At 39.2% G+C, this 25,000-nt stretch overlaps 1 protein-coding gene across 1 annotated transcript in view; it reads right to left on the bottom strand.

The window, feature by feature from the left end:
* ECM2 (extracellular matrix protein 2) overlaps positions 1 to 22,784 on the bottom strand; it is a 37,254-nt gene extending 14,470 nt beyond the window's left edge. The window contains exons 1-6 of the mRNA XM_072430986.1: positions 22,342 to 22,784; positions 20,524 to 20,715; positions 18,718 to 19,092; positions 16,888 to 17,166; positions 7,454 to 7,569; positions 4,886 to 5,018 (exon numbers count right to left, since the gene is read on the bottom strand). Coding sequence (XP_072287087.1) covers positions 4,886 to 5,018; positions 7,454 to 7,569; positions 16,888 to 17,166; positions 18,718 to 19,092; positions 20,524 to 20,715; positions 22,342 to 22,573 — 1,327 coding nt within the window. The 5' untranslated portion in view covers positions 22,574 to 22,784. The remainder of the gene's footprint in view (positions 1 to 4,885; positions 5,019 to 7,453; positions 7,570 to 16,887; positions 17,167 to 18,717; positions 19,093 to 20,523; positions 20,716 to 22,341) is intronic.
* Positions 22,785 to 25,000: the final 2,216 nt, after the last annotated feature.

The following is a 25,000-nucleotide window of genomic DNA, read 5'->3' as shown; positions in this document are numbered from 1 at the left end:
TTTTAGATGAACCTGTTGATTTGTTCTGCATTGGTAAAACACAGGTTCACTTTAACATTCCCCTACAACCCTTAACTACCATTCTGCTAATTATTTACCTTGTAACCTGTTGAAATTTCTGAGATCAAAATACCACAGCACTGCAATATCAATACCAATTCTAGAGAAAAAAAACATTGAAGATCTAATAGCCAAACACCAAAATATTTGGATTTTTTGATACTTTCCTTTTCTTCAGTAGTAGAATAATGGAGAATGCTCACACTCATACTCTTCAGCTTGTGGGTATACTAACCCCCTATGCGTAGTTATGGACACTGCAGAAGGGAAAATGAGTCTTTCTCTATTGGCTATAAAAGCTTATTCATTACACTGCACAATTAAATGGGAACATTACACCAGTTGCAGCTACCACTATGCCTGCTGCCGCCTCAGATGAACCACGTCCCCTGGTGGCATGCATGTTCCAGCAGCGGCTGGGCAAGTCAGTGAGCTGACATAAGTAATAGGTATATAAGGCGAGATGGGTATGAAAGGCTACAATTGTGGCAAATATACCCCGTGGGATCAATGCAAGAACCTAACCAAGAGGGTGATATTTGCTTACAAGTATTACTTTGGATGTAAAAGATGTAAAAAGAGACGTACGAATTCATGGAGATCATTTTGAAATTGATTATTCATTTTATGATTATTTCATTATTCATTTTGATTATTCATTTTATTACTATTCAGAACACAAGTGGAATGTTTGCAGTGACCTGAAGGTGGTGGCTCTCATTCTTGGCCTGCAATTGGGATATACAAAATATATGTGCTTTCTGTTCCTGTGTGTCGTGATGACAGCAACCATTACAAAGAGAAAGAATGGCCACCCAGACCTGAACACACTGTTGGCCAGTACAACGTGAAGCATAAATCCACACACTCATTGATCCACAGAAAGTTTACCTTCCACCACTTCATATTAAACTTGGATTAATGAAAAACGTTGTTGCAATGGATTGTGATGGTATGGGTTTTCAGTATCTGAAGGACAAGTTTGGAAAAGTTATAACAGATGCACAATGCAGGCATTTTTGTTGGTCCCCAAATCGGCAATTTGATGCGTGATGTCACATTCAGAGGCAAACTCAACCCACTTGAACTTGCTGCTTGGGATTCATTTGTGCTAACTGCACAAAACTTTCTGGGCAACCAGCGAGCTGAAAACCATGCTGAACTTGTGAACAACATGCTAACAGCATACCATTAACTTGGGTGCCGAATGTCACTTAAAATTCATCTCTTACATTCCCATCTGGACTTCTTCCCATAAAATTTGGGTGATGAACAAGGGGAGAGGTTCCACCAAGACATTTCTGTTATGGAAACAAGATATCAAGGCCGGTGCAACCCCAACATGATGGGCGACTACTACTGGTTTCTGCATTGGGAGACAGCGGAGAGCCACAAACGCAAAAGAAAGTGCCTGAAACACTTCTGAAGTGTACATGTGTGTTGAACAAGTACTCAAGATGAATTATGTGTAATTGGGTATGTTGTTGCAACATAAAACTACGTTTTTGTAATGTCATGAAACTTCAAGGCAAAAGTTAGTTACTGTATGTATAGAGAATACATAGTAACTGCGGAATGAGGTAATGTAGCTAATTGCATCTATACTCATAAATAACTTAGGATCCTAATGTCCTAGGCAGAATCAGACTTCAGATTTGGATTCAGAGCACTTTATTTAGTATAGGACACATGGATTAGACCAAGTAGCAGACACTATTTTTTTTTGTGATGCAGTGTGGGATCTGCATGGACTAGGCTCACTCCGATTCCAAAAACGTACTGATGCACTGACACAAACTCCTTGCGCAGGGAACCCCTCACTTCACCTTGGTGGGCGTGTGTGGGATCCGCTCACACCACGGCCACACTAACCCTGGTTAGTGGTCGGCCCCCACAAGATTTCACCTCACCAAATCCGGCCCTCTTTGCAAAAAGTTTGGACAGTCAGGGTAATTTCATACCGCCAGGTTCAGCTTCTGGTGTGAACCACCCCCCAATAATAAGTTCCAGAGAAACAAATTACCTATGTTAAGAAGCCACAAAAAAAAAGTACCTATTAGACGTAAGAGAGCCATGTCCTCAAACAAACTACTAGCTGAAAAGCATTGTTAGAATGGGGACAAAAATGTTAGACCCAAGAGTTTGGTTTTTAATGTGTAGGACATTCAGAAGCCATTCCAAGATGTGGGCCAGGTAATCACACCCAACAAAGGAAGCAACTCCTTGTATCCCATAATAATTTTTCTTTAAATCGCAACATTTAAAGAACAATATATTTATAAAAAGCTGATCAGAATTTATATGGTGGCAATCAGTGCTTCAATTGCCATACCAAATTTATGTAAATTGGCAGTTTGTAGGTGGCTATAAACCACTGTTTTTAGTCACGATCATCATTTTTAAAGTGACCATCAGTGGCCATAGACTGTCATGGAAAAAGTGACAATTATTGTATTTGAAACTTCCTGTGGGTTGCATAGCCAAATTTTGAAGACCAGAGTATGCCATCATCCAATGAATATTGGGAAGATTGCATAAAATCTTGTGGTGCTGTTGGCAAAGAAAAACTCTTGCTAACTTTGCAAATCTCTTGCAATGAGCAAAACATGGAACCAGAATTTATCAGACTATCCAATGATTGTACTGTTACACAATCAGGACTGATCAGAGATAATCAGAAATATTTAATTATCCATGAATTCATCCTGATGGCCTTTGGTGAGAAGGCGTAGGCAAAAACACCTTCAGTTTCAGAGATATAGGATGCCAACTTGTGAATATATTGATCTTGGGTGGCAAACAATTGAGGCTAACATTTGGGAAATGTTTTTGATCTCCTCTAACAACATACAATAGAGCTCCACATGGCTGACTGCCAGACCTGCTTTACAAGAAAAAGACGCCAGTAGACATGAAACATATGTTTCGACAACTACAGTATAGGCTGTCATCTATTCTGTTTACAGGTCACATGTCATCATAAGAGTTCTGTGCTATGTAATAAGAACAATAAACTCCAGTCTGGAACATTTTCAGAACAGTCTGGATGTTGTGAAACGCATGATGTCACATGAGCACATGATAAATGACTGTGATATATGACAAACTTCTTCATGGCTCAGTAGAGTGTTGCACAATCCCAGAAAAGTCTTGGCAGCCCTGCACAGCCTTGGAATAAAAGAAGGCTTTCCAAAAGCAAAATGGATCTTTGGGTAAGTGCCAATTTTGTATGACAAGCTGCAAAAGCAAAAAAACAAACTAAAGTAGATCCTCTAAAGCAACCCAACAAGACAAAATGAAGTCCACCGTTGGAAAACAGACCAAGCAAATAGCAAGGACTAGTGACTAGTGTTGGTCGAATAGCTCACTATTCGATTCGGCAGCTGTTCGGCCGAATATAGCACAAAAATTCGGGTGGTCGAACATCGAATTCGAACACCATTAAAGTCAATGGGAGGAAAAATTCGGGTTTTTTTCAGCACTGTGTAGAGCTTCTACAGCTTCCAAACAGATGTAAAAAGATACATTATAAAAGGATACATAAAAAGATACATAATAAAAAGATACATTATAAAAGGATACATAAAAAGATACATTATAAAAAGATACATAACACTATTACATACCCCTGTGCTTCACATGAATATTAAAGAACACCTGTCAAATCAATATTAGGCTAAAGCTAGGTACACACTTCCAATAATTATTGTTAGAAAATGAACTATTACGACCGATCAACGATTATGCACGATTATACTTGAAGAATCATATTGTGCACAATCCGTACATGCTGTAACAATACGATTGTTCATATATAATCCACCAACAGTGTCCACACACTAGATACAACCGCTTGAACGATGCATGGAGGGACATGTAAAGAAGAAAGTGTACCGCAGAAACATGCACGATTACTGAACGACCGTACACGATAGATAGTGAAAGATCGTCAGCCAATCAGATCCACCGTAGTGGGCGTTCATTTCCAACGACAATCCTCGTTCGTTGGTGTCCTTGGTCCCTTTTTTTTTGGCCAATCGGTTGTTCATCAGTCCTTTCTAACGATAATTATTGGACATGTGTATGCAGCTTTAGTCTACACGGACTGCATTCCCATGGGCTAATCTACACCAGGACGTTTCCTTCAGGCACGTTTTTGAGCGTTATCCTAAACGTTGCTTGCAACATTTAAAAAATTAAAACGCTGGAAAAACACGGGAAAGCGCTTCCATTGAACTCAATGGAGGATTTTTCAAGCGTTTTTAAGCTTTTATGAAAGCTTCCATTGAAAACAAAGGGGGCTTTTATAAACATTTTTAGCAGGCTCCCGAATTTTTGCTGTCGAATGCAGCAAAATTCGGTTCGGGTATACCCGAATTCAAACAGCCATATTCGGGTCGAATATAGGGACAACCCGAATTCGAACATCAACACTACTAGTGACTACACGAGTGTAAGTTCCTGATTCACAGAGCAAGTAAATTGCAAGGGTGACTACATGAATGTGAGTCCCAGATTCAACAAGACCTTTGAAAGAGGACAATGCTCATCTGATTTTTTGATGTTCAATACTTTAAAATCATATTTTTGATAGCATCCAATTGCTAAATAAATCTACCCAAGTTAACTTCACCAGTATTATTTGCTATAAAACACTGTTATATTCTCCATTACAACAGCAAATTGCATATTCATTTGTTCAACCCAACCACCAACATGTCTAGTCCCCATATCTGTTAAACCGGTGAGCTCTATACATCGACATGGACACAGATTTATAATTTTCTTTTTTCTAATGAAGATATTTGTTTTCTACATTTCTCACCCCGGAAGCTGTGCCTGTTCAGTTCTAGGAGATTATTATCATTTACTTTCAGTTCCTGGAGTGATGAGGGGAGAATAGGGAGAACTGACAGACGGTTACCATCCAAATTAAGCCGCTTCAACTTGGTTAAATTCTGAAAGACAAAAATTGACTGTTAATGATTCAGCATTTGGCTGCAAAGGTCACAAAAAAGTAGAGGAAACACCTGCAGATCAAATGGCTAACAAATGTATTCTAAAAAATTAGGGAAACCAAACTGCACAGAAGAAGCAGAAACTAACAACAATTCAGATATATGAATGTTTTGTCTGCCATAGACCTTGTAATTCTGTAATAGATATTTTTAATTGTAATTTCAGTATAGAAGAGTCTGTACCTGAAGGAATAAAACCATTGTAGTGGAAAGATGGCAATGACCTGGCCTTGGGGTGGCAGGTAAGAGATAGTTAAGGGATAGGGGTCGGGTGATGGTCAATAGGTGGAGAAGGCCAAAGGAGGATGGAAGGGGTAGAACAGATGTTACCTTAAATAGAGGGCAGGTAAGAAGAGGGAACATTGTAGTAAGGAGTTGAAAAGCTTCCCATCCTCCCTTGTGATAGTAGGGGCAGGTGTTAGGTGGTTTGGGGTTCTTTGGGGGGCATGTGGTAATGGCTGTTGTGGTGGTAGGAGGTGTATCGCCTTCTAAAGTAACAGTGTTGAAGGAAGCAATAGCTGTAGAGGTGACAAAAGGTGTGCCATGGTGGTTTCTTTCCTGAGACAGGGCAGTGCACCAGGGAGCAGAAGAATCATTTTAGGGGCACCCCCAAAGGGTTTTTGTCCGTGCCCTCAAGACCCTGCAACCAGTAACAGGGTGCAGCTAGTTTAAAGACAGGCAATGTTGTTTGGGAAATTCTGCTATGTTTGTGGGAGTTATTGATGTGAATATGTGTATGCATATACAAGTGTTGGGCTTAAACAGCTGGCAAAGCCAATTTGTTCCAAGTTGTGGTCTGGGAGTTTTATTGGGGTAAAGTGGGAAAGAGGAAAATAGGGGTGAGTGTGAAGCGTCACCTCTTTATTGGCATCATCCCCCAGGCAATAGGTTGTGAACTAAGAAATAGTGGACTTATCTTTCTGGCTTTCTGGTCTTAGCAAAATTTTACATTTTCCTGGCAGGTAAACAACTCACATTTAGGTATTTTAACCACTGAACTTTTTGCATGAGTTGTACACAAATATATAATTATGTATGTCGAAAAGACATTAGAACCCATATACAATAGTCTTGGTATTATCTAGGGGTGGGGACTGGGATGTTTTAGCTTTATGTCAAATTAAAGAACAACTGGTAAATTGTTGGTACTCAAATGATGCCTAAAGTGCCCTATGGTCAGGTTACTTATTTCACACTATTAACCAGCTGTAAAAAGGCTTTAAAATTAGTCCCTGACCACTGTCACTGTGGAAAACATGGAGAAAGTCATCTGCAATGTTCACAGGTGATGTTTTTGCCTTTAGTAGCACAGGTTCCCTTATAATGATCTCCATCATTTACATTACAATTTAGGCTAAAAAAAACATGAAATAATTGCTGGGGACCAGGATGAGCTGACCCGCTAAGAGAATGACTATGGAGGATGAATTCCTCCATTGTTTCTGCAGTTATAGAGTTTAGTAAAGGCTTATTTTAGGTCTTTTTACTGCTTGTCAAGAGAAAGTAAATGTTCAAACAAGAGTAGTATGACCACAGTTATAATTTTAAGCCAGAAAAAACAGATCAGTCAAATGTACAACCCGTTATTATGGAAGTAAAGTCCAAAATACATTTCTGCCATTGTTCAAAGAGCAAAAGATCTGGGACAGGGACATCATGTTGCATAGAACAAATGCAAAATAAAAAGGTAACTTTCATCTGGGCACTTGTGACCACTGCAGTTTTGAATATTTAGGCAATGTTAAAAAAATCTCAAAAACTTTCATGTATAGGCAATCCAAGAGGCACTCAATGTTGGTCCTGAAGACCTAGATATGAGTTGTGCTTTAGGGTTATACAACCAACTTTTCTCAATATGTTTGCCATGTTTTGGTGAATGAATGGGAGTGGACTAGTAGGTAAGGTCTTTTTATTTCACAGACAGGCCTGAATCTCAAAATAGCCAACATGTTATAGCTAAAGCATGGTATTTTTTTTCTTTTATCATGCTCCCAACCCAATAGAGAATTATAGCACTCTTTGTGTTATCCACTTTCTGTAGCCTAATGAAATATGTCCTTATCATGAACATACCCCCTATCCTTACCATGACCATACCATGTTTACCCCCCAGGCCTTCTTTTTAATCCTCCCATTCTCATGAAGGCTTCATCAAAATACATAAATATAAAGTGGGCCCCACGTTGGATGGCTAAAGGCGTCATGTTAAAGTGGGCATAAATTTTTCCATACCATAAGTTTATTAATTTTCCCCCTTTTCTCTCTCATATTTATCTCAGTGTGGTGGTTGACAGTTTCTAAATGATATAATCTACACAAATGTTACTTAATAGAACTTGTCCATGATAGTTCAATGGCCAAGAAGATATTCTTACTTTGAAAACATCAAATGCCAAGCCAGAGTCGTCAAGCTTGTTCTTGCTCAGATCCAGCCATTCTAAGTTGGGTAAACCTGCAAAGGCTCTAGCTGGAAGCTTGGAAATCTCATTTTCTGTTGGGTAAGAAACAAGAATATTATGGCATTTGTTGCATTACTTATCCACATTTTTACACATTTCTACACATTTTCTACATAGAAAGTATGAAATATTAATAAGGCATTATTACCAACATTATGATGCAATATATATAATATATCCATACCATAGAGGTTATTCTTCCATTGTTCTTGAAATTTTAGGTCATTAAATTACCAGTTTCAGGATTTTTTATAGTAAATAGTCAGGATGAATAATATGAATGGTTATATTAAAAGTCTAAAGTATGTGATACATGTAGAGAAGCAATCATATAACATATTTTCCATCCAGAGTTGGATTCTTTTTCACCAAGACCTTGATGATGAGAGAGTTAAACTGCCCATGAAGTCCTCTCTAGTAGAGTAAGAGTCTCAATCAGGAGTTCAAGTCTGGACTCTGTGGTGGCTAAACTAGTTGTGACAATGATGTCTCATGCTCCCTGGACCACTCATTCACAATTTGAGCCTGATGAATACTGGTATTGTCATCTTGGAATATGTCTGTATCTTTGAATATCCCATTCAATGTATTCAGGGAGTCAGCTAACCTCATTTTTGGGCACAGAATGTTGCTGAACCTGGACCTAACCAACTGAAATAACCCCAGATCATACTGCGGCCCAGAAGGCACTCCAGATCATAACAATGCCCCAATAGGTACCCTAGACTATAAAAACAACCCAGACCATATTACTTCCCCCACAGGCACCCCAGATTATAACACTGCCCCCACAGGCACCCAATATCATAACACTGCTCCCACACGTACCCCAGACTTTGACCCTGCCTTCACAGGTTCCCCTGATCATAACATTGCCCCCACAAGCATCCCAGATCATACCATTTCCCCCACCGGCACCCTAGATCATAACACTGCCCCACAGACACCCCATATCATAACATTGCCCCCACAGGCACCCTAGATCATAACACTGCCCCAAAAAGCTTGAGGACTTTTTAAATAAGTTGTCATTGGCAACAAAACAACCCCCTCTCCAAATCATTGGTAGTTAATGGCATTAAAAGTGTATATAATATAGTATTATATAAGTGTATAAGACTGGGGTACTGTGGAGGTAGGTTAAAAGGAAGTAAAAAACATATCTTGTTGATTGACAATGAGAATATTATTTTTTATTGCCCTGATCACCAATAATTTGGAGAGGGGCTTGCTTTGCTGCCAATGACTTCCAATGATTTGGCCAGGATTTGACCACCAATAATTTTAGAAATGAGGAAAGTTACTAACACTACCAATTAGAAAATTACTTCCACTTATGCTTTGTGCTAGGTATGTGCATGGTAGTCAAGGACTATACTGTGAAACCAGGGCATATGTATGCCATGTATTACAACCAGGCTTAGACTCTTTTTTACCATGCTCTTTCAAGCAATGTCCAATATTCAATGCAATGAGGATACACCAACATGCTCTACAAGTCATCTGTTCACGAGATCCTAAAGTTCTAAAGCTTGGGGACTAAACGGCTGCATTTAGGTCCCCAGTCAACAGCTAAACTGCTAAAATGTTCATGAGCAAATGTTTGATATTTAGGCCTGAGCTTGAAAAGTGGAGACACATTGTAATCTGTGTTGGTAAAAATAATTTTATTAGCAGCAATAGTTTCAAATGTCAATCATTCTCAAAGAGCAAAGCCAACTAGGTCAGATGTTTGTCATTTCTAAAACATGTGTCTCTATGGTGCCCAGACTGGCCACTTAAAGCTTGGTTGGTGCATATTTGAAAAAAGGGCACCATTTCCTTTGACCCTAAGGCAGCTAACCAGTACATCCTTTTGGACTGACATCAGAGGCAGCTTTGGCCATATTTAGTTTATAATGTGCTGAGCTGCAGGCTGAGGAAATCACATGAGTAATCTTTGGACAAACAAAGATTGCTTGCTCTGGCAGAATTTATCATTAAATGTGTTACACAATCAGAGTGCATGACACAAAGATTTGTTTTTTTAAGGATCTTCACTAAGTGCTATTTATAATGGACATATAACAAAATATAGCCAACACAATTAAAATAAAGTATGAGCAAATTATGACTTCTAAATGATACATGATGCATGTGCACTAAATGCAATTTAACATTTCATTGTAAGCTGTTTAGCATTATCTGTATGTCGTGCTATGATCAGACAGAAAGTCAGCTTGTCACAACTCAAGGAACTCCTGAGAACCTGTCTAGAAAAGGCTGATCTAGCTAAAAGCTATATAAACTAAAAGCTATATCCCAACCAAAAGTCTGTAGAACCCTATGGTTTCTCCTCCTATAACCCCAGATCCTTTAACAACCAACAAAAACTTTGCTAGACCAAGATTGCGTAGAACCCTAGGAACTCTAGCGTTTCTCTTCCTTGAATCCTGGGTTCTGTAGCAGCCAAGGTTTGGTAGGATGCTACAAAATCTTTGCTGTGAAAGACTGATTTAGATAGTATCCATATATGTTTTTTTCAACCAAGGTTTTTTAGAACCCTATTTTTCTTCCTTCTAGAACAATAGGTTTTGGAGCAACCTACAGAAACCTGGCCATGAAAGGCTAATCTGGTCAATAAACATATGAGCTTTCTGAACCAAGGTTCTGTAGAACCCCATGGTTCTTCCTTCTATATTCCTCAGTTTTGTAGCAACCTATAAAATCTTGGCTGAGAAAGGCTGATTTAGGTATAATCATTTAAGCTTTCTTAGTCATCTGTTCCTTGGGGGATGTATAACCCCATCTGTTAGTAAATAAACCTTGGTTGGAAAAGCCTAATCTAGTTATGCACCATATAAGCTTTATCAACCAAGGTTCTGTAGAACCATATTGTTTGTCTTTCTAGAACCCAAGGTTTTAGAGCAACCTGCAGAAACCTGGCTGAAAAAGGTTGTTCGAGCTAATAACCATAAAAGTTTTCTCAGCCAAGGTTCTGTAGAATCCTATTGTTCTTCCTTCTAGAATACTAGGTTTTAAGCAACCACTGAATTCAGGCTGAATAAGGCTGATCAAATTAACAAACACAAAGGCTTCTCATCCAAGGTTTTATAGAATCATAGGGTTCCTCCAAAGGTAGTGGGGGGGGGGGGTCTTTGAGTCCTAACAGATTATTCTCCTGTCTGATGGTGGCATAGTAACAGAACAAAGGTCACCTGCTAAATAATCATGAATACCATGGTTTACTATAGTGACCACATCCGTAAGGTGCACTATCCCTACTGACCACTGTAATGAGATGCCCTTTCCTACAGATCACAAATGTAAAGGAATGCTTTTTCAACTACCAAAATGTAAGGGGGAACTATCCCTACAGACCACCAATGTACAGGAGTCCTTTTTCACAGACCACCAATGTAGGGGAGACTTTCTTCTATAGACCACTGAGGTAAACATACTTTTTCACTGACCCCCAACATAAGTGGGTCCTTGTCCCACTGACCATGAATGTAATTCTTCTCTGACCACCTGTTCCAGGTGGGGACCTGTCCTGCTGGCCACCTAAGTAAACAAGCCCTTGTTCACTGACTACTAGTGTAAGCAGAATCTATCCTACTGACCACATAAGTTCAGGGGGCCTTCTCCTACTGACCACCATTGTAAAGGGGTTTTAAAGCCATATGTAAAGACACTACAATTTTAGCATCCCCCAATCCAAATGAATACAAGTTGCTATTCTAAACCAAGCTGATTTTTGAGAAAGCGCTATTATAAAATGGTCCTTGGACCCAAAATTTGCCTATTGGCCCTGGCTATCCTAGGAGCTAGACCTTCCATCTGACAGTCACAACCAGGATCCAGCACTGAGTTCAGGGGTTAAATTGATTAGCTACCAAGCTTTTGATCCTACTACTACCACTAAACGTATACAGGCTGTTCACATAGCAAAGTGAATATTTCCCAAGCGATTCCATTAGCTTAATAGATAAGCTCTGCTGACTTCAACCACCCAATCATGTGCAAGGAAAAAGGATTTATTTAGTTTTACTAGCGTGTGATTGGGTATTCCTTGTAAAGTGAACTATCAATGCATTCATTAAGCCGAGTTAATTATCCCTTGCAGTGTGATAGTTCTTATTGTCAAGAGAACAGCATAAAGTTCTTTTATTAAATCATAGTGACATCACAAGTGAAGTTACAGCACACCCTGGTAATATGGAGACTCCGGGTGAGGTTTTGCAGTCCCTATAGACTTGGCCTTGCAGCAGATTTTTTTTGCTTGTTGGCTATTATTGGATGACTGAAGCCAGCAATCACCAGTATAAGCGATCTGTTGCTAAAGAGCTAGATATGGTATTGGAGACCTAAACTGCCCCCCCCCCCCAAAAAAAAGGTAAAAAAAAAAAAAATTTAAATATTTTGTCTCGGATGGTAATTGTTTTGAAAAATGTTTTGAAAGGAAATTTTTTTTTTTTAAATGATAAAGTAAAAACGTCATTTGAGTGAGCACAACTCCAAATTTGCAAAAAAATTGTGTCCTCGTCATCCCAACTTTGGCATCCCAAACAAAGACAAAAAAAAATGTCCCCCTATTGTGCAATGCAAACATTTAGTTTCACTATTCTATTTTATGTGGTTCTTTAAACCTCCATAAAAAAGAAAGTTTCATATGAAAAAAGACAATTTATATACGCATCTTAATCAGCAAAACTTTTTACAGTGTAAAAACTTGGTGCACAAAAATATATTGGGAACTGGTATCATTTGAAACAGCTAACTGCCATATAAATGTTCTGTGCAGCAGATGGGCCCCAGATGATTTTATCTAAATAGGCGCTCTTAGAAAAAAATGATCTTTAGTGTTCGTGTACAGAAACTGCTTTCAATCAATTTTGTGCTGATATAAAGATAACAGTGCCATGGTTTATAATACTGCACCCCCCATCCCTCCTAAAAAATTTCCAATTCTGCCTAGGACATCAGGATCTTAAGTTATTTACACATATAGACTCAATTAGCTACATTCTCTCGTTATGCAGTTACTATGTAATCTCTATACATAATTAACTTTTGCCTCATAGTTCCATGACATTATGAAAACGTAGTTTTATGTTGCAACAACATACCCATTTACACATAATTCATCTGAGTACTTGTTCAACACACATGTACACTTCAGAAGTGTTTCAGGCACTTGCTTTTGCGTTTGTGGCTCTCTGCTGTCTCCCAATGCAGAAACCAACAGTAGTCGCCCATCATGTTGGGGTTGCACCGGCTTTGATATTTTGTTATGTTTCCATGACAGAAATGTCTTGGTGGAACCTCTCCCCTTGTTCATCACTCACATCACACAAATTTTGTGGGAAGAAGTCCAGATGGGAATGTAAGAAATGATTTTTAAGTGACATTCGGCAGCAAAGTTAATGGTATGCTGTTAGCATGTTGTTCAGCATGGTTTTCAGCTCGCTGGTTGCCCAGAAAGTTTTGTACAGTTGGCACAAATGAATCCCAAGCAGCAAGTTCAAGTGGGTTGAGTTTGTCTCTGAATGTGGCATCACGCATCAAATTGCAGGGTTGAGGACCAACAAAAATGCCTGCTTTAAGTTTAGCATCTATTATACCATTACCAAACTTGTCAAACTTCAGATACTGAAACCCCATACCATCACAATCCATTGCAACAACGTTTTTCATTAATCCAAGTTGTACTGGCCAACAGTGTGTTCAGGTCTGGGTGGCCATTCTTTCTCTTTGTAATGGTTGCTGTCATCACACGACTGTTCCACAGGAACAGAAAGCACATATATTTTTTATATCCCAACTGCAGGCCAAGAATGAGTGCCACCACCTTCAGGTCACCACAAACATTCCACTTGTGTTCTGAATAGTTAATCAATTTCAAAATGACCTCCATGGATTCGTACGTCTCTTTCATTCCCTCAGCATGAGCAAGAGGAACAGAAGCAATCTGCACTGCTCTGGTATGTATTCACAACCTAACCCCATCATCAGACCACTCACGTCGGTACAGAAGCAAATGTCTTTTCCAGCTTGTAATAACCTGCAAACTTTGTGTGACGATCACGAAAGTGTGAAGTTGTCATTCCTTTTTCTAGCAAATTCCACTCCTTTAATCTGGAGGCTAACAGTTCAGACTTCTCTTAAGACAGTTCCCTTACTAGATTATCCAAATCTGATTGGCATATAAAATGTGGCTTACTCTTCAAGTTGGGGCTCATAATATTCATTAACATGGACATCACCCTCCTGTTCCCCATCCGACATGTCACTGTCAGTAACAATAGATGTAGGATGGACTGGCACTGGATTCCCTGCATCATGTGGCACTGGCTTCAGAGCTGATTCACAATCAGGATAGACGATTTTTGATTTGGTCTTCTCCAAAATCCCAGCAATTTTACTCATACAGAAGTAGCAGTCCAAGTGATGCCAAACCATAGACACAGCAAAATGCATTTTATTCCTTTTCCCATTCAACCATTGTGTTAGGCCAACGTAACAGACCTGACAGCAGATGAGGGTCCCAGCTTTTCTCCTGATCAAAGTAATACTTGTAAGCAAATCTCACCCTCTTGGTTAGGTTCTTGTGTTGATCACACAAGCTATATTTGCCACAAATGTAGCATAAATTGTTTATTAACACAGCTGCGCCTAATCATCTTTAGCTCAAAACAGACTCACTATGACCTAGGTCACCAATAAGATGGTTTCGCACTAGAGACAAGCCCTTGGTCCATCTCGCCTTATATACCTATTTCTGACCTCAGCTCACTGACTTGCCCAGCCACTGCTGGAACATGCATGCCACCAGGGGGCGTGATTAAGCTGAGGTGGCAGCAGGCATAGTGGTAGCCGCAACTGGTATAATGTTCCTATGTAAAAATACAATACCAAATTACCGACCATTTTAACAGATATAGCATGCCTATAACCTAAAATCTGTACGTGTAAGGGAAATTCTAAATTTAGATTTGGAATCAGCACACTCGATATCATGTAAACCACATGTGTAATTCTCAGTAGTCGTTGTTGTGCAGTGTTATACTTCATTAAAATGCACTGTACATTAATTAGATTTGGCAGGGTGTGAGCATCAGAAGAAGAAGCTGTACCACATGCCAGTCAGCACATGTACTATATGGAGCATGCTGATAGAAAAAGGAAGAGATCATCTCCTTCTCCTTTCTTTGTCCATTCACAGGCTGGAACATGTCTAGAACAACCTGGACTCAAAAGGAATGGGATGACTAATTCTGGCCATTAGAATGATGATATCTAGTGAAAGAAATAGATACTGCAGAAAAAAAAATACAGATTAATGGTGGGCAAAGTATTTTTTAATTTAATTATTTTTAGTTTGTTATTTTTGTCCACTGCTGTACTTTGAATAAAATTACAATACCACATTTATCAACTTATTTAAACCAACTGACACCCATACAAAGATCTAATAACTACAGCTTCGTCTGATGCCTTATTTTGTTCCTTGGAATGCTGCGTCATGTGATGAAGGTTTTGTTTATTGCTTCACGGATTAGACCGTATTTATCTGGCTAGAGAATTTTTTTGCTTCTCTTCCAGCCACAACCATTTCTCATGCACGTGGTCAGATTACTAAACGAGCCCAGATGTGCTGTGCGGGCTCCATAAACTACCTATTTATTTTACTGATGTAGAACTATGATATCTTGAAAAGAACAGATGGACAGAAATACTCATATTCCATCAAACTGGATGAAAACATTTACCCCTTACTCAGTGCTGAAGTCCTGATGCCAACACCATCATTGATACTTGGCAGTTCCTGTTAAGCTTGCCAGCTGTGAACTGTGCCAGCCTCCAAGAGGTCGGAATATTGTAAATGCAAGCACAGCAGAGGTTTAATAAACCGCATAATAACATCTTTGTTTTCTTTGCAAACTTTATTTTCAATGCAATGCAGGCAGATTATGGCTGGTGGGAGGAGCTGGATGGATGCTGTGCCTTCCTACCCTGAGTCTTATGCTTCTCTATGCAATGCAAACAAAACATAGCTGGTAGATGGAGCTAGCAATTAGCTGTGCATGGCTACCCTATTGTCTATATGCAGTGCAGCTTCATTATGGTTGCTGGGCGGAGCTACAGGATGCTGTACATAGCATTACATCACCCTGTCTTGGTGCTTCTCTCAATCAGCCCTCATGCAAGCAAAAAGTTGTTTCTTGGGAGGAGTGGCGCAAACACCTGGGTGAATGTCAATCTGGAGCAGTGGGTGTTCCTAGGCTGGCTGTATTTGGCCACAGGTCATGCTTGGGTGTTTGGGTGTTGGGAACTTCCTTGATTGAAAGAACTGAAATCCAATGAATGAATGGGTCACGGATAGTCAGGCTGTGGAGGGAGGGGCTAGATTATGCTGGGTGTCCTCCAGCCAGGAAATGAGGTGGAGCTGTATCTGGCTTGCTGCAGTTTCTAATGCACAAGCTGATAGTGTACAGTGAAATAAGAGTAATGTGAGTCCAGGAGAGGAGCCAGCACAACTGTGCAAGACTGAAAAGAAGGCTGGATAGCAGATTTCAGAGTTTAGGTAGACTTTAAAACAACTAAATCACCCAAAAATGTTATACATTGCAGAAAATGAGTCTTTAAAAGTGGTGGCTGCATTAGTTTTCTTTTTTAGCCTTATTTTTACCCAGTGATCCTGACAGTACCTACCCTAAGGTGACATCTATTATCTATCAATCTATAGAAAAGAAGCATTGCCACCCTAGGCTTTTCTCTGGATTCAAACTAGAATCACCCTGGTAAGATGAGACGTATGACATGTTTGTTCATGGGTTCAGATATACTTTCAGAGAGAATTCTGCATCCCTTGGATGCACCCCTAATGAAACCATCATGGATACACCCTCAATGAAACTATAATTTATACACCCTAGGAGTACACACCCATAAGACTTAAGAGGATCTCATTATTGTTCAATGCTAAATAAAATTTGCAGAAATCTCAAATATTAGTTTGGGAACATGAGACATCATTTTCACACATGGATTGGGCACCACAGAGTCCAGACCTGAACCTCGAGAATCTTTGGGATGTGCTGGAGATGAGTTTAAGCAGTTGCCCAACCAAAAAATGATTACAACTCCAAAGTTGTGACATTGCATAAGTGTATTGTAACAATACCATGGTGAATGTGTGCCATAATCAATATTGGCAAAGAAAATTTTGCAGTGTGTGACTTTTTTTTGGGCCAGTCAGTGTATTTCTGTCAGTTTCCTTATTTCAACCCCATCGAAAAATGTATATATAGGGCTTAATAAGTGCCCCCAATATTTGGCAATGTATAAACACAATGTGCTGCTCTTACCAGCTAAGTAGAGTGTCTTCAGTCCTAGATCAGTCATGAGTGGAAGATAGGTCATCTTTGTGTTACCACAAGCGATGGTGGTTTCGGAGAGGAGGCAACCACTGGGCAGGGAAGGTATGTAATGTGGTGTTGGTGGAATTACACTTAATACAGTTGGTAGAGGTGGCAATGAGTTGGCATCAATGGGCTTCTTGGTCTTATCCACTTGGAGAATCTTTGGCTTTTGTGTGCCCGAATGTTGCACTGTTCCATTTCTTTCTATTTTGTGTTTTTTCTTCTCTGAAGAGACACAGAAAATGATCCATTGATTGGTATTTCTTAACACCAACATACAGTGGGTCATGCACGAGTGAACTATAAAATGTATGGTAAAGGATACATCCACATTTTTATTAAGGGAAATGTAAGTTGAGTAAATCATTTATCAGCTTATCTTACCTATTTCTGGATACACTTAAAACCCATCTTCTGGCAAAGTAGTGACCTTACTCTCACAACTACTCATTCATATTTAGCAAAAACCTTTCCTAAACTCTTTTCTATTCAAATGAATTAATTGTCATGTGATCCTACACAATTCACTGCCAATTCACTGCTGTAGTCTGGGCCCACCACCAATTGGTCTTGTCAACCCGTTCTGTTGTAACATTACCACACTGCCACTGGGATCTTCTGGGCCTTGTGATGCCTCCACCAATGAACCCACTGAGAAATGTCCACCTCACCAAGCAGAGATGTGGAAATCAGGAGAAGATTTTCCCCCACTTTAAAGAAGAAAAAAGACTTGAGATTCAGCATGTTAGATTTAAGTAAATTTAGGGAATAGAGCTTAGCTTTATTTTTATTAAGGAAGCCCTTCTGGTCAAATATAACATTTAAAATAAAGATATCTTGCTCATTGTGGTGAGGAAGATCTCATTGTATTCATCATTTACAGTTAAGGAGGCCAGTGGGTGATCCCATTATCGCCAACTAACCCCAAACATTAACTGACTGTGGACCGAGTTTTAGCTTAACTCTTGCTCCTGTGGAAAAAAAACAGGGGTTAAATTCAAGTTTTATAAATGGTGCTACCATATTGCCAATACAAAAAATCATTGCACGTCAACTGTGTATGAAAAAGACTTACCATCTCTCTAACTTCCAGGATCAGCTTGGGTCATGTTGTATGCTTTATATGAGTAATGATCACGTATAAACCCCAATATTTACCAATACTAAATTGAGTAATCCCCCAACCCACTTATAAATCATGGGTTTTATTCAAGCATGTGGGGATTTCCAAACACAAAATTGAGGTAACCGTTAGTGTCAAGTGTAAGTTAAGGGACTTTTCCAATGGTCATTAAACACCAACTTTATCTTTACTTCTGAATTTTTTTTAAATTTAATATACAACATTAAGTTACAATATAAGGGGTATGTTTGGACTTCTTTCTCAACTACATTTTTGGACTTTTTTCATTCTAACAACATACTGGATATAATAAATATTGGACAATTAAATTGTAAGCAAAGTCAATTTTTTTGGACAGGGCAGGGAGGATTGGAGTATATTTTTTAGCCTTCCGATGGTAATATCTGTAAAATTTTGTATTTCTCATCACTGTCTATACAGTGACAGTGGTCACCTGGAAAATAGTAAGGGTACTTAAATATTTAGTGAGAACAGTCAGCAAAATAAACTTGACAGGTGATCCAACTCTTCCCTACGCTATTAAAAACTCTAAAGACTAAAAAAGTTATGGTCATATATGTTAATATATAAAAAACAGTCATTGCAAGCATTTGGACTGCCATTGTTGAGTTGATATCTCATATTGGTCATACCTTCATTTTGCTGTTCTTGTTGTGCATTCTTCAAAGACTCAATGTCTAACTCTTTCTCTCTGTTAGACTTTTTCTTTGGTTTTGGTATGGCCACCCCTGGTTTTTGAATGCTGGTCTCTTGTTTCTCATTATTCAGTTCATTCTTCTTTGTGACTGGTTTGGACTGAGTGATGTCTTCTTGCTCCTTTAGAACTATCATTTTTTTTAATTTATTTGGCTTTACTGTGGTAGAGTTGGGTCTTGTTAAGTTAGGTCCTACAACTGGTTTGACAGCTCTTGTGGTAGTATCTTTGGTCTTCTTTGTTCCCTTTTTTTGTTCTGTTGCTTTTTGTGGGATGGCCTTTGAGGTGGATACAACGGGGGACTGAGTGGTTTCTGAAAAATGTGTATAAAATATATAAATAGATGACAATGAAAGAAGAAAGACAATGGTCCAAAATTCTGTGATTTGTCTTCAAATCCCTCCACAGCTCGTGTCCCACTTTCCTTTCTGACCTGATACAGAAACACCCCCTAGCCACATCCTATTCAGCTTGATTTTATTTCCTGCGCATTTGAAAGTGCCTTTAAAACCCATCTTTTCAAACTCACCTACCCGTCTTCCTCTGTCTCCTAAACCGTCACTTGTTCCCACCATTCCATCCCCCCCCCCTCCTATTGTGTAATACTTCCCCCACCTCTTAGATTGTAAGCTCTTTCGGGCAAGGTCCTCCCCTCTTCCTGTGTCATTGTTTGTATCCGCATGGCATTTGCATTGCATTGATATTTTTATTACTTTTTTTTTGCTTGAATTTTTTTTCAAAAGTTCACTTTGCATGCACAAAAGTTCAAAAGTTTTCTATGTGAAAATTTTGCTTCCTAGCCTCATAATTCAGTGCTCTGTCCTCACAACACCCAAGAAACACCCAAACCCCTAAGCACAATTGCCCTGCAAAACCGCTCCTACTATGTCTGTGATGGTTTATATTTATTCAAGTCATTGTATATCTAGTACGGTAGTAATTAGTCTAGTAATTCTGAAGTTTTCCAGCTCTCCAAGCTACTTCATTAGTTCTACCGGTGAAGGAAATAAACCCGTATTTATATCCACAAAAAACAGTCTTAAAACTGGGGAAGTAAGACTTAAAAAATATAAGCTTTTAGAACAATTTCTACGCAACTGCACATACATTTCTGTGACTTCAGCTTTAAAATTCAATTATGTCCCCACCTTCCCAAGTACAAGGTGACACCAACCCATAAAGCTTTGCTCTCTTGAATCCAAAAAGCTCCACCAAACCAAAAAACATTCTGTAATCCAACAAATGACCACTTATTGTGGTTTTTAGCTCTGGCCACTTCCATCCTCCCATTTCCGCTTATTATTGACCCATCTTTATGAAGGGTAAAGGTAAAAAAAAGTCTTACAGAATAATTTTGAGGCCTTGGACATTCTTTAACACTGGGCAGGGCAAAGAATTATGTTTTGGGCTTTGGGCTCATATAAATTGCAGAAGAGCATGAACAGGCCTACTGGAAAATCAGGATAAGAATATTTGGATGAGTTGACCTAGTAAGAAGTACATTGCTGACTCAACTCCGAGATTTTACACTTTGAAAGCCCTCCAATATACCACCTTGTTAGGTCCATCAATCTGCACCTCCCACTGGAAGTCTACATAAAACTTTTAACTAGCCTGAAACAGCACAATATAAAAATGCTAACAGGTATCATAATAACTGCAATAATATGTTATGGCTCTTTAAGGATAAAAGTTTTTTATCTTTTTTTTTAATTCTCTGTGTAAAACTTTAAAAATCCAGTACCTGGTTCAATGCAGACTGGGCAACATCCACCTGGAGGTATTTGCGGCTTTCCGGAAAAACAAGTTACATCCTCACAGTCCACTGGTTCACACACCTGCTTCCCTTGTGCACAAATACATATGGTACATAGACGAGGAGACCAGGCCGCTCCTTCATACATGATCATACCATTAACTAGGCACTGTCCTCTTCCTGGAATTAAAAAAGAGTTTACATTTAAGTTAAACCAATGGTTTGCAACCAGCAACTGACCATTGGGCTACCTATCTTAAAGACCCGATATGCAACCCAATGGCCAAATGAAGGAGCACACACAGGTTGACATTTGGCTGCTGGTAAGTTAGAAGCAGAGGCAGAGGTAAGTTAGCACTGTCCACCTGCAACTGGGGAAGAGTTTTTATTGGTTAGATCTCCAAGTAAGAAACTTTGCAACAGATTCACAAAAAAAGACTTTCCTAAAGCCCACTCTTCCACCCCCCTCCTACCCATTCTGACTTTTTTTCTGAGTTTTCTTTAAATGTAATTTAGGGATATACTAATTCTCCACTGAGATACCTTCAGGTGCTGGAGACCAGTAATCCAACAATGCAAATGTGCCTACATTGGATGGTGCCCTTGGCTGGACAGCTAAGTCATGCAGCCCTGGGAGGTCATGGATGGAGAATTAATGTACAGATAAAGCCAGTACTAAGAGGAGGGGTGAGGGGAAGGTAAATATGGGGCTATGTGATGAGGTGGCAAATGCCAAAAGCTCCTGCATATGCACGGCTTAGAATACAACTTTTACACATCTCCAAGCTGAAATAAAGTGACTGTTGTGCACATGTGCTGGAGCTCCAGACTACAAAATGGACTCCATGGATCTCCTAACACCTATGATAGGAATGATTTGGAGTGAAGAACAGTGGTTCAGGGAGCATTAGACATCGGCCCTGATTTATTAAAGTTCTTTAAGGCTGGGTAGAATACACTTTGATCAGTGAAGATGGGTGATCCAGCAAACAGTGAAGTGGATCTGGTCCAGGAGGGCTTTAGTAAATCATGGCCATCATGTTCACACATGGGTTGGCCACCACCAGATCACCATTGGGAAATAAAGGATTTAGTTGAATTTTCAGGATAACTTTATGATAGGGAGCTAGGAAGGTAAGTCTGGAATCATTTTTACTATTTGTTAACTTTTTAACTACTTTTATTTTAATGTTTCAGGTGAACAGCTAAAAACACACATAAAATACAAAAAAAATAGCTCTTTTACATGTCAAAGAACTTTGGGCAAATCAGGTCTTGATTTACACAGCTCTGAAAACGTGATCTGATGCAGATCACTGGCACCTACAGATCTCCAAACGCAACTATCTGATGAGCTCACCTTTTAGTTAATCTGCACTATTAGCATGTGAGTACTGCTGTACTACTGAATGGCTTATTTTGCTGCTTCTGTCTTTCTCAATCTGAGTTTTGCTGTAAAGTGATTACAAGAATCCTAACCTACCTAGTCATACACAAGTATCAACACTAAATGCACAATAAAACAAACACATTAGGACACATTAATGAACACAGAGCTCCATTCGTGTCCTTTATTTCTGCCTTGGGTCCAGTTTTAAGCAATCATGCCATAATACCAGACTACCAGCAGATGACGCTGCAGATGAATTTGCATTTTCTGCTTCCAGCATCTTTGAATTATAAAAGTAGGAACCCCTTTGCTACTACAGACAAACCTACTAGTGGTTTTCATGTTTCTTTAAAAACTTCAAAATATATTTTCAGTTTACCAATATAACTACATATTTAAAAAAAAAAAAAACTTACCTGCAACTAAAGGATTTGCATTGACCGGTGCAATAGTCTTCTTCTGTCTGTTAGAAGTTTCCTTCAAGATCTTCTGAGTTGGAAGAGACTGTCTGGCCTCCACATGTTTGGAGCTGTTTGCTTTTTGGCCAATTTGTTTCAGTCTTGCAATAGTAAGATTCCCCTGTAGTTTTTGGGCATAACCAGTGTACCCCAAAAGGGTCATTACCAACGCAATGAAGAGTAACTTCATTTTAAGTAAGTTGTCCTGATTCCAGCCTCGGCTCTTGTTATGTGCTTCTCTGACCTGAAAGCAATTGTAAAAAGCTCAACCCAAACTTCTCAAAAATTAGGGCTCCCAAGGGAGTTTACCTCCTTTCCCGTTCACTTTCAGCAAATGTATTTTCTGTCCAAACAAACCGTTCCATCGGTTGTGATTCCCCCTTCCAGTTTGGGTTGAAGAAAGCCTGGTATATTTTCCCTACACCTTACAAGTATTGGTTGAGCCAGCACTTTTAATTTTTTTTTTTTTTTTTTTTTTTTTTTTTACAAGAGATCAGAATAACAGCTCAAGCAGTCAGTGCTTGGAATATAAAGTTTCACAGCAGCATCTTCTAGCTTAGGTTTGCGGCCTAGTCTCCATGAATAGGACCTCTGTTTGTTCATAAGCAGAGCACAGTAGAGGGGGAGAAAGGGGAATTAGGCTTGGGCTAATACACAGCAACCCTTTTCTGCTATTTCCTGTGTAGAGCTACAGTGTGGACAGAGTTTTGGAAGTATATGGAAATTTGACACATTGAAAGTTTACCAGAAAAGTTTATAATGCACAAAATTTCATGAACACCTATATCCTCTTGTGCTCCAATTGCCTAAGACAACCTAAAGATTCTGTAAGCCCTTGTCAAACAACATAGGGGATTTAGAAGAACTTTCATGTGGATTTATTCAGGTATTCCCCTCTTCATAAATAGAAATCCTGTTTTAAGTTTTTTTTACTTATACGACCTGTCAACAAGGTGTAAACCCTTAGTGCATACATGTTCGGCAAGGTTTAGGGGAGTGCAAGCATACCATAACTACCTGAAAAGCTTTAGTCCCACCAAGGGAAATAAATAAAATGAAATGGTGTAATAAATTAAAAGTCCCATCTGGCAGGCGTTTTTCATGCCAGAAAAGACTATGAAGTCCTGTGCCAGAGATGTTTTTGCCTACCTGTCGGGATTTTTTGCTTATCTATACATGTGCAAGTCACAGGCCCAGGTAAAGTGGTTCTTATGCATATGCATGGTAACCCACCAAACAATGAAGATATCCCCAGACTTTAAAATGGCCAAATGACAATGACAGCAATGAAGTGACAACTTCTGCACATGCACAGCTTAGTGCACAGGGCCAAGCTAAAGTGACTCTTATGCACATGTGCAGGAGCTCCCCACCCAACTAGTGGAGATGTCTGAAGACTTCAGAATGGCCAAGTAAAAAATTACAGCAACTAGGGATTTCTCTGACATCATGGCACTGGGGGGGAGTAGCTTTGGAAGGTAAGACTGAACCTTTTGCACAAAATCAAGGATGCCAGCATGGTGTTGTGTCTCATTGGGAATTTCTCAATTAGCATTGTTCCTAAATATCTCTTTGGATTACCGTAATTAATTCATACCAGGAATGGGATGGTGTGGAGAAGAGCTGGGGCAAAAAAAAGTGGTTGCTTTATTTGGTGAGGTCTAGGTTCAGCAGAGGTAAGTGCTCAAAATGTCAGGTAACTACTGATTGACTAGATGTTCCAATAAATTGATTTTTTTCCCTGATGACGTGGGCATATCCCAAGATGGCAATGCAAGGATTTATCAGGTTCAGATTGGGAGGAATGATTCAGTAAATATGAAACATCATTATCACTTATGGATTGGCCACCAGGATTTAACCCTATTGAGAGTCTTTGGGATGAGCTGGAGAAGACTTTACACAGCCCTCCAACTTCCATGGTCAATACAAGATGTTGGGGGGAAATAAATGTAATGTTGTATAAGCTTCTAAAAGTCATACCATGGTGAATGTGTCCTGAAATAAAGCTGACAAACTGCTTAAGGTGTATTTTCCAGTGTACAAATTGTTTTTTTTTTTTGTTTTGTATGTGCTTCATTGAACATGTCATAAAATGAAAATTTACAAGAACATCTATCTTGCAAGAATAGAAACAAACAAAAGCGATTATTTTCAGACATGACAAGAGTATCTGTTTTTAGCAACCAATAACAGCATCTTCAGCATGTCACCATTTACTGCTGTCTGTAAATATTGAAAAAGATGTGTACTGTCCAAAAGGATTCACTCCCTTTTCAAAAAAAGACTGCAGTGGCCTTATAAGTTAATGTCCCTGTTGCAGGTTATTACCCGCCCAATCACACTCCAATGTTTCTGAAATACTTACTTATTAGAATACAATGAGCTTTATTTATTAGACTAGAGAAGGTTAGACTATTATGGCAGAACATGGATGATCCAGCAAACGTGGAGTGGATCTGGTCCCAGATTAAAAAACATTTGCTAACTAATTCTAAATTTTTTAGGAAATCCATCCTAAATTTTCTGGATCACCCAGGTTGTCCCTTGATATTCTATCTTCTGCAGTCATGGGGAGCTTTTATAAATCAGGCCCAATGTCTGCTCCACTGTATCC

This window comes from Pyxicephalus adspersus, chromosome Z, assembly GCF_032062135.1.
Source record: "Pyxicephalus adspersus chromosome Z, UCB_Pads_2.0, whole genome shotgun sequence".
In the NCBI taxonomy this organism is placed as follows: Eukaryota; Metazoa; Chordata; class Amphibia; order Anura; family Pyxicephalidae; genus Pyxicephalus; species Pyxicephalus adspersus.
Note: the sequence above shows the minus strand (reverse complement) of the source record. Positions and strands in the feature narration are given on the sequence as shown.